Source organism: Maylandia zebra, linkage group LG1 (assembly GCF_041146795.1).
Source record: "Maylandia zebra isolate NMK-2024a linkage group LG1, Mzebra_GT3a, whole genome shotgun sequence".
Lineage (NCBI taxonomy): Eukaryota > Metazoa > Chordata > Actinopteri > Cichliformes > Cichlidae > Maylandia > Maylandia zebra.
Window position 1 is genome coordinate 43,034,106 of NC_135167.1, and position 15,114 is coordinate 43,049,219.

Below are 15,114 nucleotides of genomic sequence, written 5' to 3' on the forward strand. Positions count from 1 at the left end.
AATGTGGTCCTTCTAATGACAGCAACATAATCTTGTTAGGAGGTGGTGGGATTGTCACATGCAGTGAGCTAGCATGATTTACTTAAAGCTGATGTGATTCCCAGATTGGACGAACTATTTGCATTTTCCTCATCATTATTTTTATTTTTGTTTTCTGATTGCTGATTGGTAGTGGTTGCCAGAATTATGCTTTCGCTTAAAATACAGTGTTAGCTACTAGTGCCTCAATTTCTTGGTTGTCTAAGAAATTTATCCTATCAGAGCCTTCAAAAACAAAAAATAAAAACAAAAAATATATTTTACAAAACATAATTCCAATTAAAATAGTTAGCTGGGTAAAATGCCACATTTTTTATGTCACAGTTAGTGCGATTCTTGATTCTTATGATAAAATGTAATTATATTTTAATCCCACAAATTTCTTTTTTCTTTTTATGAGAGCTCACACACTTAAAGGATATCCCAAAGTCACACATTTTACAACAGCAACCTCATTTTATAAATGCAATACACTACAAAACAAGTGGAATAAAAGCAAAACATTAATAATATGCTTTAGTGGAATTACTACAGTATCTTGAAATTTGCCGTTTCCGTTCGTGCTTTTATTTTGAAGGCAGCCCATTGAAACGGAAATCGTTGCGCTGGGTCACCTGGCTACCGTTTAGCGTTTACTTTCCGTTAGCAAAGTTGTAGATTGCAAGAAGTTTTTTGCGAGTATACATTTGAGCACACCAGAAGAAAGGGATTACACACATATAAAGCACGGTATGTACACCGAGTTGTTGTAAAGAAAACAAAAACAGGCTTGTAGGCTTGTGAAATGGGACGGTCTAGCCTCCCTCGCGCTGCCCAGGTTGCCTATCAACCGTTATACTAAAAGCGGGAAACGTTTCATACAGCTTTGTTTGACAGAAACGGAGTAGAACATATTTTGTTCATTTGTTTCTACATGAGCTTTGTGTGATGTGATAAGTATCTGAGGCTGAGACCACACGACTGTAAAACATGATTGTTGGGCTTCATTTTTGTACTGAACAGTCATTTTAAGATTAGCTAGTAAATAACAATTAGCTCATGTTGTTCATGAGACTAAAGTCATCTTACTTTGGTAATGTAAATATAATATGGCCAATATGATAGTTATTATCTTAATCATTATTAGTTATCACAGCAGTGAGTTCGAACTCTGTGTCAAATACTGAGCTTCAGTAAAGATTCTATGGCGTTATTTTAGTGCCACTATGCTCAAATTCTTTTTACTTGCGCTCAGAATAGTGGCACAAAAATAACGCCATAAGATTCAAGTTACAATTATTTATATTTCCTATCTCCTTAAATCTTCACTCAAAGACAAGTATGTTTGACAGTGTGTATATAGATGTATCATATAGAAAAGACAAATATTGTTCGTTTAATATGCTGGCATTACTAAATTTGGCTCAATGCTTACATATATGTGTAAAAAGAAAATGTGCGAGCTGTGGTAACTGTGTCTGATAGAATGAAGAGTAGACTGATACATGAAATATTCCTTTATTGGGTGAGAAAATCAGACCATGTCATAACTGCTTTAAGTCATACAGAATAGATATCAGAGCCTTAAACAGGCTGACTTCTGCTAAATGGGTCAAACTGGGCAGAAAGTCTACAAACACATAACATCCTTATAGAATATGATGTAACACTATAGATCAACTTAGCTCAGAATATATAAAGCATATAAACAATTACAGCAATATGATGCAACAAACACAGCAGTGCTACTGATCCAAAATCCTCAAAGCTTCATAGAACTGAAACAAACATTTATTTTAGCTCCATTCTGCTGCTGATACATACTTTAGGTTTCTGAACATTGAACTTGTTGCTGCCTTTCATAGTGTGTAACTTGAAGGCCCTGAGTACTTTCTCTCACACTGAAAACACTGGGATGATAACATTATTTGAACATTACCTAATAAGACTGATTCAGCACAGACAGTTATGTTAAACTTTCCTAGCAGTCCTTCACAAACAGGGAACAGTCTGTCTATTCTCTCCATCTGTCAGCTGCTGCTGGCTCTTCCTCCTCCTCTTCCTCACACACTGCTGAGTTTGTCCTGGTGGATCATCAGGGGTGCAAAGCCTCACAGATGATGTGCAGCAGTGGGTCCCTCAGTCTGTCCTCACTCTGGACACTTGCAGTTGTCACACATGGAAATGAAATGTGCGATAAGCTGCAGGATTCAGACACAAGTGTAACTTATAAACACACGTTCATACTTTTATTCCACAATCAGAGAGAAAGAAACAGAGAGAGAGTGCAGGACAGACAGACAGATGACAGTCTCAGGTGTACACACTGCTACACAACAGCACCAGAGAAGGAGGATTTAGTGTTTGTGTTATTACGAGTGCTACACAAGAAGAGTTCCCAGATGGTACAGTGGACACATGTGTGACTGCTGTGATTAAAGCATCTTTCTTTCAGCTTAACGAGTGAACCGTCAGCTCGTTCAAACACACGTTAAAGTCCGTTTGGCTCGACACCACCGAACAGAGGCAGCAATATAACATAGCTAACATTAACAGTGCAGTGAATCCTGCTTGTTGCGATCATGTTTAGGGGGTAGGAGGATGTGTTCATGACTTATGGCAGTTTGCACCAGTCCAGGTCCATCTGTGTGGATTTCATCTTTCCAAGATTCTGAGGCCCAGTACAACTCATTAACCTGTTTTCTTTGTTTTCTTTATTTTTAACTTTTCAGCTTTCCATTGCCATCGAAGCGTTACACCCCTTCTCCTGCACCAGGGTACAAACAGAGCCCCCTACATGGTAGGCTCCCAGGGAGCTCTTTACTGATCGGACAGCAAGCTGCATGCTTGCGGCTGGCTCAGCTGAAAGCCCGCCTTGCGTTGACACAGATAAATAACGCCATTGCTATTGGTGGCCGAACCAATACACGCGCCCCATTTATATCTACAACACCCCCCTTTCCTGACAGCTGCAGCCATCAGTCTACTAAACCTTCTGAAGGTTGCTAACACCATGTCCCATCCCTTATATAACCCCTATGCCTCTGGGAAACAAAGTTCAGCCCAGGGGCGCTATGGACAGTCGAGTATGCAGGCAGAGAGAGACTCTCATAAGACACCTCCTCATCTTGGGCCTGGGTCCAGCTTTAGCTCTTCTGGAGTTTCATCTGCGTCTCCTGCAAAATCTGGAGGAACAATCCCATCACTGCTAACTATGCCAATGAGCTGCAGGCCAGAAGGGAGTAAGACTTCAATGGAAGAGGACATAAAGAAGTCCAAACCTGTGGGCTCTGCAGAGTCTACTTCAGAAACAGCTGTGAACATCCTTATGCAATTTGGACTTGAAAAAGAGGACCTGGAACTTCCAATCTCATACTCTGAAGATCAGATCACTCCTGACAACCTGCCTTTTACCTTACAAGTGACAGAGGATATCCCAGTGCTGGCCCAGATGCAAGACTACACTGCCACTTCACCTAGGGTCTTTCCGCATACCTGCTCTCTATGTAACAAGGAATGTAATCAGATGAAGGTAAGTCGAAGATTGTTCGATGTTTTTGCTTTCAGTCAGTTTTTATTTATTTGAAACGCAATGTTTTTTGTTTTGTTTTGGGATTGTTTTTAATTATTTGACTTTGAATGCCATTATAGGATTTTGGTTTTGAAAAAGCTTCATGGATGCTACTTTAAAGTTTATTTGGTTTGCTTTATTCACTATTACTGCATAATGATGACTGTAGGAAGACTACCAACTTGGACTGCAAACATTTGGACACATTTTCCCATATTTCTGCAATTCAGTATTCTGTAACAGAACTTTTGAAGGATTACAGTCCAGACTAAACTTAACTATATGTCTACCAGATGTTGTAATTTAAAAAACTACTTCAAAGAGACCTTCAGAAACTTCAGTGGTCTGTACTTGCAATTGATAGATTTAATGTCTTTTGACTTGATGTAAACCCATGCGAAGACATTCAAGGCATTTGCTAACAATGGAGCCAAGGCCTCAGATGACGTGATGAGGAAGAATCTGCAAGCATGAAGAACCTGTGCATCAGAAAATGTTGGAAGATGGCTGTTTTTTCATTTGTCTCTGTCCTTGGGCTACTGTTCCACAGTGCTCATTCAGCTTTGCTTTTCCTGGAACTGTTGCTGAATGTAAAAGTTCCCCTTTTTGTCTTTTGTCACTAGAGTGAACAATAGTGTGTTTGGTCCTTTATTTTATATCAGTAGGCACCTTGTTTTTGTGTTATACTAATTTTCTTTGCTCATACTTTAAGTTAGTGTTTCGGTGTCACAAGACTTTTACTACCACAAACATAAGCACCCTGGGCGCAGCGCCCAGTCATGAGCTACACAAGCACCAGCTTTAATTTGACTGATTGTTGAATCTCTCTTTATGGATGTGCCTTCCTTTGCTGCACCAAATTTCACATTTGGGCTCCTCGTCAAAGAAACAGCGCCTTCCTCTTCTGGCCTATTTCAACATCATCTTCCTGTCGCTACTCTAACTGTGATCAACATAGGTGGTGCATTTTGTCCTAATCCAAACTTGGCCTCTCCTGAGACGACCTTCTTGGAACCTTGGGAAATTTTGATGCCATAAGAAGAGCCTGAGTAGGGCTGGGTATCGTCACTGATTTCTAGAATCGATTCAATTCCGATTCACAAGGTCCCGAATCGATTCGATCCACGATTCGATTTAATTCGATTCGATTTAAATCTGGGAAATTTTGACAGTCAGAAATATTATAATTCAGATCAGTACATTTACATATTTTTGTATCAATCAAAAGGAAGCTGACACACGCAAGACTTTATCACAGGTGTAAGCGTCACAGCAGATGCTTTTGTGTCAAAGTAGCTGAAGATAAAACACAGAAAAACATGAAGGTGATTTTCCTGGCCTGGGATTTTATAAAAATGTTCTGCAGTACATCAAAAATGAAAGAAAACCATTAATCAACATATGAACATCACCTCTGACGTTACAGCGGTTTTATTAGAGACACGGTTAAGCGTTTTACATTTTGAATAATTTTAAAAAGTTTAAATTTGTTCAGTATTGAACAGCAGAAATGAGGTTTTCTTTTCGGAAGAATGTAAAAGGGAAAAAAACAGCGGCCGACAGCCTGTAAACAGCGGTAGACTTGTGCGTAACAAGCAAGCGAATAATGAAGAAAGGGAAACTGTTCTTGAAGTACAGAGAGAGGGAGAGAGAGCTGTGCATCGCGGTGGAAGCAAAACAGTAAAAGTCAGAGTGAATTCATGACGATGTTTATGTGAAGCGTTTGGATCTTCTTTTGCTGCTGGTTCGGTCAATATTGTTTGGAGAGAGATCAAACTAACAGCTTTAGAATCGGCTCATAAAGGGCGTGAACACACAGCGCGGACCCGCCGACAGATCAGAATCAGCGAGCTGTCGGCTTTCAGCCCCGACCGTGAGAAAGGCGACATCTCACTGATTCTGATCCGCGGGTCGCGCTGTGTGTTTAAGTCTATGTGCAGAAGCCGTGTTCCTGCTCTCATTTACTGTCTTAACTGTTTGGTGGTTCTTGAAATTTTGTGAGATGTCACCTGAGATTCTGGCATTTTGGGCAAAATAAATTTATATTAAAAAATCGATTCAGGATTTTAATGAATCGATTTTACGTTATCCAAGCCAGAATCGATTTTAATCGATGAATCGATTATAAAAACCCACCCCTAAGCCTGAGAGTCCAGAATCCAGAGCCTAAGATGACCCTTTTGTTTTGGTTGTTTGTAGTCAGATGTTTGACTTGTGTTTTCCATATATACTAAATAATTTCATCTTTAAAATTGTATCCCAGGAGAGGTATAATGTGTCATGCTTATTTGTTCCTGTTTTGTTTTTGGCCCATGAAGGTTTCTAAGTGCAATCCAGGCTCCTGGCTAATGTTATAATGCTTCTCCGTTCAGTGAAGGACTAACTGTTAATATTTTAAGATTTTTTTTAAGGCCACTGCAAAGTTTAGTGACCTTTTTATCAGCAAGTGATGTCAATGACAAACATTGCTCCTGATAATAATGAATCTGGTCTAAATGTTTGTTTTTTGTTGTGACCACTAGGATTGGGTCTCCCACCAGAATACCAGCCTTCACATCGAGAACTGCAAACTTCTGCGAAAGCAGTCAGTCTTTCTTCTCTGTACTTCGTGATTATGAACCGATATCTTTGGGGCAGCGCAACCATGGTTGTGCCGAAATGATGTCGGGGTTGTAATGCTAGGATAGCTTCCTAAGAACTGTTCATTTGTATTTTTTCATTTTTCTTTGTCATATTTGTTGCGTTCCTGTAAAGCACCTTAATGATTTATTGTTAAAAGGCTGAATACATTTCTAAGTTTTTGAATTAATGAACAATAATATATTTTTAAGGACATTCTACCTGGCAACATCTGACAAAAATGTACCTGTGTTTTTCCACAGATACCCAGAGTGGAACGGTGAAATAGCATCACCGCGAGGGTAAATATCTTCATTTGAAGTCATTTGGCGAATAAAAAAACATGCCAGCATTGGAGCCTTTCATTTTCTTTCATTTAACTGTGCTTTTCTTTTTAATGCACTTGTTAGTGCGTCAGGTGCCAAGCCCTCTCCCGCAACGTCTGCTGAGACTTCCCAGAAGAAAACCAGACATGAGAGTCGTTCCCGTTCCTGCAGCCCCCGCAGTCATCGTGACTCGGAGCAAAGCAGCGACAGGCGAAGAAGGCTTTCCCGCTCTCGCAGACCCCGCACTCATCGTGACTCGGAGCGTAGCAGGGACAGGCGAAGCAGCCATTCCCGCTCCGGCAGCCCACGTCGCCACCGTAAGTAAGTAAAATTTATTTATATAGCGCTTTTCACAGATAAAAATCACAAAGTGCTTTACAACACAGAAAATGGGAATATAAAACAATATAACAGTAAATAAAACAATGTAAAACAATAAAACTATAAAAACAGCATAAGAAGAAATTAATCAAATGCTTTTCTAAATAAAAATGTCTTCAGCTGTTTCTTAAAACAATCAATGGAGTCCGTGCAGCGAAGAGACAGTGGGAGAGAATTCCACAACCGTGGTGCCACAGTCTGAAAGGCCCGATCACCACGAGTTTTAAAACGAGTGCGTGGTACCACCAACAGTCTCTGATCTAATGACCTTAAAGCCCGAGAAGATGTATGTGATTTCAGCAGGTCAGATAAATATTGAGGAGCCTGACCATGCAGGGCCCTAAAGGTTAGAACTAAAATTTTAAACTGAAACCTAAAATTTACAGGCAACCAGTGAAGGGAGGCCAAGACTGGAGTGATATGCGATCTTCTCTTGGTGCCTGTTAAGAGACGTGCTGCAGCATTCTGCACAGTCTGAAGACGATTTAAGGCTGATTTGTTAAAACAAGTAAAAAGGCCATTACAATAGTCTAAACGAGAAGAAATAAAAGCATGAATAATCATCTCAAGTTCAAGCTTTGATACCATTAGTCTGAGTTTAGAAATATTCCGTAAATGATAAAAACAGTTTCGGACCAGCTGCTTAGAATGCTGCTCGAGCGACATCGAGCTGTCAAATAAGACACCGAGATTTCTAAGGCTTGATTTTACGTAAGGGTCTAAGAAGCTGATATGCTGTCTAATTTCTGGGACCATATGGTCTGGAGCAATAATTAGAGTTTCTGTTTTATCAGAGTTTAGTTGGAGAAAATTGTCATATAACCATTTGTTGATTTCTGTCAGGCAATTACTTAAATTAGACAATTTATAAAACTCAGACATTTTGAAGGAACAGTATAGTTGGATGTCGTCAGCATAGAGATGATAGGAGATATATTTATAGCGCTTAATAATCTGGCCTAGGGGAAATACATAAAGTAAAAAGAGAATTGGACCCAGGACAGATCCCTGAGGTACCCCACACGGCAAAACTGTTGATTCTGATGTGACATGATTCATGCAAACAGTAAAAGATCTCTCAGACAGATATGATATAAACCATTTTAAAACAACACCAGTAATCCCAAACAAGTTCTCGAGTCTGTTTATCATGATACTGTGATCTACAGTGTCAAAAGCAGAGCTGAGATCCAGCAGGACCAGCACTGTGTATTCTCCGCGACTTGCAGAATAGGAGGAACAGTCATTCCTGTTCTCAATTACGCAGCCGCCGAAGGGAGAGACACAGAAGCCAATCACGATCTCTGTACAGGTCCAGACGCAATCGCAGGTCTGTCCAACAAACATTTTGAGAACTAGGATCAATCAAGAAGATTTAGCTCTCCAGTGGATTGCTAAAGGGTGAAATATAACATATATATAAAAATATCAACTTGAAAAAACTTAATTGGTGGACAGCATTTACCTTTTGTATCCATGCTGGGTGTGTGCTTTGAGATGTTTCTGAGTTATTAAGTTCTTTGATCCATACTTTTTTCAGGTCCCGGTCTCATTCTGACTCCTCGTGGTATGACCGTCCTTCCTCTTCACGATATCGATCACGCTCAAGGTGCCGCGAGAGACGATCCTCACTGAGAAGAAGAGATGAGAAACGTTCATCACCGAGGAAAAGCTGGGAGAGGCGATCGTCGACTGAGAGGTCATCTCCGAGGCGAAAGAAGTCAAGCAGCTCAAAGATCTTGGCAAAGAAACTGCTGGAAACATCAGGTTTGAAAATTGCTTCATGTTTTATTTTTTTGTATGTACTCATTAGTTTTTCTAAGATCAAAGTTCTCCTCCCCCCTCACAACCTTAACTTTACTAATGTAAAGGATAAATAAAGACCAGTGCCACCAGAAATGTCAGCATAGTTTTTTCTACTATTATAAAACTTTCAGAAACGGTAGATGATTTTCGAGACTTGGCACCCACCAAAGTGTGAATCTCTTTTGCACCTGTGGTCTTTTAGCTCTCCAGTCCTTATCAAACCAGTCTGACCTGGAGACTGTCGTCAAAACTTTGGCTCCTGCCCTGCTGGCTGAGCTAGTCAAGATGAAGTCGTCCCCATCAACATCATCATCATCGTCCTCACGTTCTGCATCTCCAGAAACAACTAAAGGGACGCCTAGCACAGAGAAGACAGAGGTGACTTCATATTATGCCTTTTTTCATGAATGCACAGTTTTGGACAATTTATAATGTGATCAGTGACAGATGACGTGATTGTTGATGCCACACAACCAAGATTAAATCTTTCAACACAGATTTATACAAGCAGATAGTTTGAGTCAAGTTGTCATGATGAAATCTGCATTTGGTTTGTTCATAATTTTCTTCCCTGTGTTTCCACAGGCTGGCAAATCTTCCCCTCCGACCATGGTGAGGCTACAAGGGACTGTAAGTAGTCTCTGTCACAGTGATGTGATTTCTGCTATGGAGAAAACATTTTGAAAAACTAAGTCAGTTGTTTTGTTTAGGTCAAAATTACAGGTATGTACACTGAAATTTGTTCACTGTTCAGGGGCGGATCTAGAGAAATTTTCTTAGGGTGGCAAAGAAATCAAATAGGGTGGCAAAATCGAAGCCTTCTTATTTTTCAAACACATATGCAGGTGGTTACATATGGTTAGAATAATTCAAATGCAGTAAGTATACACGTTTTTCATATAAATATAGTCTAGAACTTAATTATTGTCTGTAGCCCACATAATTACACACTTTAGTTACATAAAACATGTGAGTTTCTGTATAGCCTGTATAATAAATAAATATGTAGCCCAACAAGTATAAAATCCAGACACACTGTTAGAAAACAGTCACATTGTTACAGCTTAAATGACACAAAATGTCAGAAATCTGCACTGTCATGAACAACAATTTAAACCTAATTTTTCATGATTTGTTGGATGAACCCACTGAGGTCTGAAATACAATCGGCCATTTTTGACTCCTTTTGAGTTTACGTTTGTATTTCACCCTCAGATTGTTTCATTTTATTTTGTTCCCCTTGCCTTGTTTGGTGTCATTCTTTTCAGCTCAACTGAATTTAGTTGTTTTTTTCACTGACATACTGCATTAGTATTACTGATCTGAAACCACACAAAGAACTTAAAATCCTAGTAGTATGTTTTTACTGTAAAAAAAAAAACACCACAGTATATTTTTATAACTTGAAATGCAAATATAAATTGTACATTTTGTAAACATATACAACTATTTATCTAAAAATGCAGCCGATACACCTGCCGTTTTTTTTTTTTTTTTCATTTTGTATAAGAATTTAAAAATATTACTACAACTAAAATGAGAGAACAATTAGGTGTCGCACTAAGATGCCCCACAAACTATGTGTGCCAGTAAAAAAAAAGTTTGTCCACCAAAAGACAGAACAGCACAGGGACAAACCTGCAGGCCTGATAACAGCAGCTGTATCACTCCGCTGGTTTTCTACTTAGTGACAGTGTTTACATTGCAAATGTGCCTTTGTGACATTCATTAGTGCCCTCACTGACACACAAAACAAAACGACTACACAACAGAACTACACAAGACAACACACTAAGTAAACACTCCACACTAAACGTCACAAATATCCCACATCTAAAAACTCTCTCTCTCACTTGCTTGCTCTGTCTCGCTGCCGTTACCGTCACTCCTAAAACGTTTCCCTCTTCCTAAACAATCAAATCCCACGCGTTGACTGTTTTTTTAATTGGTCGACATGGTACATTTAGGAAGGTGGTGGCTTTTTTTCTTTCTTTACTGTTTTCGTGCTGTCCTTACAAAACGCTTAAAACACACACACACAAAAACGTGACGACAGTATTTAGAACAAAGCGTGGCTTATATATATTATCATAACTCTGGATTTACTGGCCTGTAATTAAAATTTAAAAACTTTGAAGTCCGAATTTTCAATGTGGGCTGAAATAGAAACTCAGCGTGGCTGCAGCTTGTTGCTGTGTCAGCTTACATCAGTCATGTGATTTGGAGGTGCAGCGTGTCCGTGGACCACAGAGGGTTAATAACACTCACCTTCCTTCCATTTCCAGAGTGTAACATCCACCCACCTGTGTAAAAAGCGAAATTCCCATGGTGTTGTTCAGAATGTGCTCTGGCACAATCATAAGCATCGCTTGCTACTGAAAACAAGAAAAAAGCCGGTCCTGCTATGGGCTGAACCATTTGTTAATGGTGGAGGGGGGAACACTATGCAATATTTTCAGTTTTAGCATTTATATTCACTGTTGACTGTAACTACGTTCAAACTGTTAATGCTGTCTTATTTTAATAAACAACACTGTCATATGCAAAACTGGGGTGGCACTTGGGGTGGCAAGGGATCATTTTAGGGTGGCACTTGCCACCCCATGCCACCCTTCTAGATCCGCCCCTGTCACTGTTATAGATGGATGAGTTCATTGACCTACTTGTGAATCGAGAGAAAGTTCCTCTCCTGTTTGTCTCCTGGTTTGCTTCTGCAATCTAAGATAGATATTTATGCACCGTAGCTACAATTCTCTATAAATATACTGTCCGTTCACGGTTGTAGTCCTGCATTCATTATGCGGTTTAAAGTCAGTTGGTTATCCTTACATTTCTTCTACAGTCTCGCACCCCTCAAATTCATAGTTACTTTGGATTATACTGAGCTTTTATATAGTCATCCCCATGTCAGGAAGCTTCCGCTCAAGTCTAATGCTATGAAAGCATACACACTGTACTTTGTTTTTATTTTGCTGTGTTGCATTATGCATTTTTTAAATCTATATATACACATTGCACTGAAAACATCCTTGGAATCGCACTGGTTGCTTGCAAGTTGCCACAGTTGCTTGTGGTTTGCATGGAAGACTCCAACTTGTCTGTAAATACTTGTAAGCTCATGACAAGTGCTCATGTATGATTCTTAGTGTGAATGTAGTAACTTAACAGTTTTGGTAGTAATACAAACTAATGTATGTTCGTTGTGTGTGTGTTTGTAAGGAAGCTGCGGTGGCACCTAAAAATACAGCCAAGGCTACGGAGGCTGTTGAACCAATTAAAGGTGCTGCAGTTGACGGTGAGCCAAAAGTCTTGGCTTCCAAAGCAGAAACGGCCTCAACCACACAGATTTGTATTTAGATCAGCTGGGTAATTTGCATCCTATCTAAACTACCACTATTGAACTTAACTACATTTCCTTTATTCCAAGACTCTGTGACTGCAGAGAAGATCTCAAAGGATCAGCCGGTCGCTGTTACCCACCCAACATTTTGGGAGCGGATACAAGAGCAACTGCGTCCAGAAAGAATCCGTAAGAAATCCCCAAAGATCTGTATGAAAGATTTCTCAATGTGAAGATATTTTCTATTTCATAATTATTTTTTGGTTTTTCTTTTGCTCTGCACTTCACAGGTTGTCTCAAGACAGTCAAACTTCCCAATTCAAAGGTAACATTAAAAAAACACTTCAATTATACCTGTAAGAAAAACATGCTTTATCAAAGTGGTTAAGTTTTGATCTGAAATAGTTCAGTTTGTTTTACAAGTTTGTAGTTGGGTTATATCTCATTGTCAGGTGACGCTCAAGTAGGTGTAAATGTAGAAAAATGTTAAAAATTCACTAGGGATGTCGCAATACCAGAGATTTTGTAGTCAGTATAGACACCAATAGAATTGCACCATTCTTGGTTACCAATTTAGTATTGTAATAAAACAATTATCTCATGTACTAACACATACTAAAACTCCTTTATTGAAAAGCTAGTTTAACATGTTCAAATTATATGCACAGTCATCCAGGACATGGTGGTTTTGAGTGCTTAAAAAGGTTTTTCCTTCCCAAGTTTGACATGTGCAATAGTGCTGTTTACACATTGCCTTTTGGGAATCAGTTATCACTGTTTATGGATCCACCTTAAATGAAAAGTACTTTCATAGCTGACTCTTACTGCCTTTTTTGTCAGTGAGTCAAGGTAGAGCTGCACTACGTGTAACAAAGAAAGAAAAAAAGAAGTAAAGGAAAATTAGCATCAGAAACATTTTGTAATAGGTACCTGATTGTGTTCATAGTTGTAGACAGTGCTCAAAGTGAGGTTTATAAGTTAATGTTTGCATTTTTCAGATTTCTGTCTGGAATTTCTTCCATTGCAATTGTGAACTGATCCTGAAATTCTTTTCGTTTGCACAGCTTGTTTCGCTTGATTACAAGGTGCTGTTAATAAGCAACCTGCCAGAGTATCACGATGGCTGTTACGCAGAGGAGGACATCGCCGGTCTGCTCACTCGACACCGATTTGAGTATTACGACGACACGATCTACGTTATACCACAGGCACGCATGGTAAGCACCAGTTTGCATTGGGCTGGGTTATGACCTTCATTTTAATGGCGCTCTAAATCTCTTTTCTAAGACGACCTAACTAACATTTAGTTAGTTAATAGGGTTAGGGCACATATTCACCAAAAAAACACACACCTTGACAATCTTATCAAGCAGTGCTGTCTTCATCCTCACATGATATGAGTAATCGGATTGGCATTGTAGAAAAATGACACGCGAAGCTGTCAAACACTCTATTTAAAAACTATTAAAATAAGATATTTCTGCTGATGAATACACTGAGCTGGGTTATAGTGCTGTGGCTTATGTTGAAATCTGCTGTGCTGTAGGGGAACAGGCTGTGTTGTCTTGTTGTGTGCATGTTTGAGTTGTGTTTCTTTTGAGATGGTATATTTTTTTCTTAACAGAAACAGACTGTGTCCAGGGTGAGAAGGGTCAGCTGTGATCTGAGCTGCACACCCCAGTGTCCTGGAGGTGTACAGGTCCTGCAGAGATGGGAGTTTGCAGCCAATCACCTTCTCAGCAGAGCGCACAACGGTTGCCCGGGGCGGCATCGTGGTGGGGGGCGGCATCACGGGCATCGGCGAAAAAAAAAAAAAAAAAAAATTGCTCGTACTCATGCTGCCCCGACATCAGCCGGCGCATATTGGGAATGGTACAGGCACCGATCGGTTTTCTATCGCCCATTTGCTGGGAGTAAGGGCGCCCTCCGTTTGCGAGGTGCGCCTGCTGCTTCGCAAAATAAACACTGAAGCAGTTTCACAAAACTTAGCGAGCAGTTTGCTGACTGTAGCATGGGAGATGGGTGGTCTCGTAGGGTGTCTTGCATTGAAATCTGCTGCAATGACCCGGTTACTGCGTTCACCAGATATCAACACAATTTCGATCCGCTCCTAACATGTTAACCTCTTCGACATATCAATGGCTGTGAACAAAGAGAAACTTGTAAATAACTCATGAAAGGATAACCAAGCACACCATTGGGCAGAGAGAGTGTTCGCCCGTGGCGCCAAACAGGCTAGGACCGCCACTGTCCCTGATAGTGGCTCCAGCGTACCACACGGTGACGGAGTTGAGGATGGACTCGATGATTGCAGTGTAGAATTGCATCATCGCCCGTGTTGGCAGGTTGAATTTCTTCAGCTCCCTCAGGAAGTACATCCTCTGCTATGGCATCATGGCCTTGGACTCATTTTTACAACTTTTTAATAGGAAAAAAAGATTAATTTTAATTAAAAAATGTTTTGACATTTGTGAAAATGGAATTTTTCCTGTATTCATTTTTTTACATTTGTTTTGGTTTTTATTGCCTTTTGAGTCAAAAGTCTCCAGAGGCAGATGCTTGGTTTCCTGGTATTTCAAGACATTAATGCAATGGAAAGGGATTTAAAAAAAAGAAAGAAAGAAAGGAAACAGTGGAAAGTGAATCTCACATGAAGCGGAGGAGCTCAGAGTTCTCTCACTAGTCTAAATATCTTCAGAAGTGAGTGCAGATAGTAGTGGGAACATTTACTCAAGTACTTAAAATACATAAAGTCTGTGTTTCAGGTAGGTGTTTCCATGTTATACTAGATTCTGCTATTGTCATGGTTGGCTGTGTGGCAGGCGAGCAGAAGCGGTGGACGCAAAAATGCAGGACTCTTGGAGACGGGAATAAACTGAAAACGCAGCTTTATTGCTGGAAGAATGACTGACAAAATAAAACTTACAAAAGGAAAACAAGACTCTAAAGCGAGGTGCTGGAGGACTGGACATTACAAACACACAGCAGGTTGAAGGTACGACGCGACAGGGAGCCCAGGAAAACACAGGGCTTAAATACACAGGGGAGTAATT

General features: G+C 39.9%; 1 protein-coding gene and 1 long non-coding RNA gene across 3 annotated transcripts; one reads left to right on the forward strand and one right to left on the reverse strand.

Annotated features, from left to right (window-relative positions):
• Window positions 1–653: 653 nt before the first annotated feature.
• LOC101463648 (uncharacterized) lies at window positions 654–15,101 on the forward strand. 2 transcript variants are annotated; one of them, XM_076887009.1, is made up of 13 exons: window positions 654–768; window positions 2,751–3,550; window positions 6,112–6,173; window positions 6,472–6,510; window positions 6,619–6,855; window positions 8,456–8,682; window positions 8,924–9,099; window positions 9,307–9,351; window positions 11,941–12,016; window positions 12,149–12,250; window positions 12,352–12,386; window positions 13,126–13,278; window positions 13,686–15,101. In XM_076887009.1, the coding sequence occupies exons 2-13, from the start codon at window positions 3,032–3,034 to the stop codon at window positions 14,028–14,030; spliced, it is 2,016 nt and encodes a 671-aa protein (XP_076743124.1). In that variant the 5' UTR covers window positions 654–768; window positions 2,751–3,031; the 3' UTR covers window positions 14,031–15,101. The 2 variants fall into 2 exon arrangements, with proteins under 2 accessions (XP_076743124.1, XP_076743132.1); XM_076887017.1 differs by having other exon boundaries at window positions 9,307–9,333.
• LOC143419646 (uncharacterized) lies at window positions 6,882–9,026 on the reverse strand. The gene is made up of 3 exons (XR_013099660.1): window positions 8,887–9,026; window positions 8,381–8,546; window positions 6,882–8,247 (listed from the first exon to the last, which is right to left on the reverse strand). It is a non-coding gene; the product is annotated as an uncharacterized LOC143419646 (long non-coding RNA).
• Window positions 15,102–15,114: the final 13 nt, after the last annotated feature.

Excerpts from the sequence above, each read along its gene's own strand:
- LOC101463648 (XM_076887009.1), top strand. The coding sequence starts at position 3,032 with ATGTCCCATCCCTTATATAACCCCTATGCCTCTGGGAAACAAAGTTCA. Across the intron at positions 8,683-8,923 it reads GAAACTGCTGGAAACATCAG|CTCTCCAGTCCTTATCAAAC; the intron begins GTTTGAAAATTG and ends GTGGTCTTTTAG. Across the intron at positions 9,100-9,306 it reads CTAGCACAGAGAAGACAGAG|GCTGGCAAATCTTCCCCTCC; the intron begins GTGACTTCATAT and ends GTGTTTCCACAG.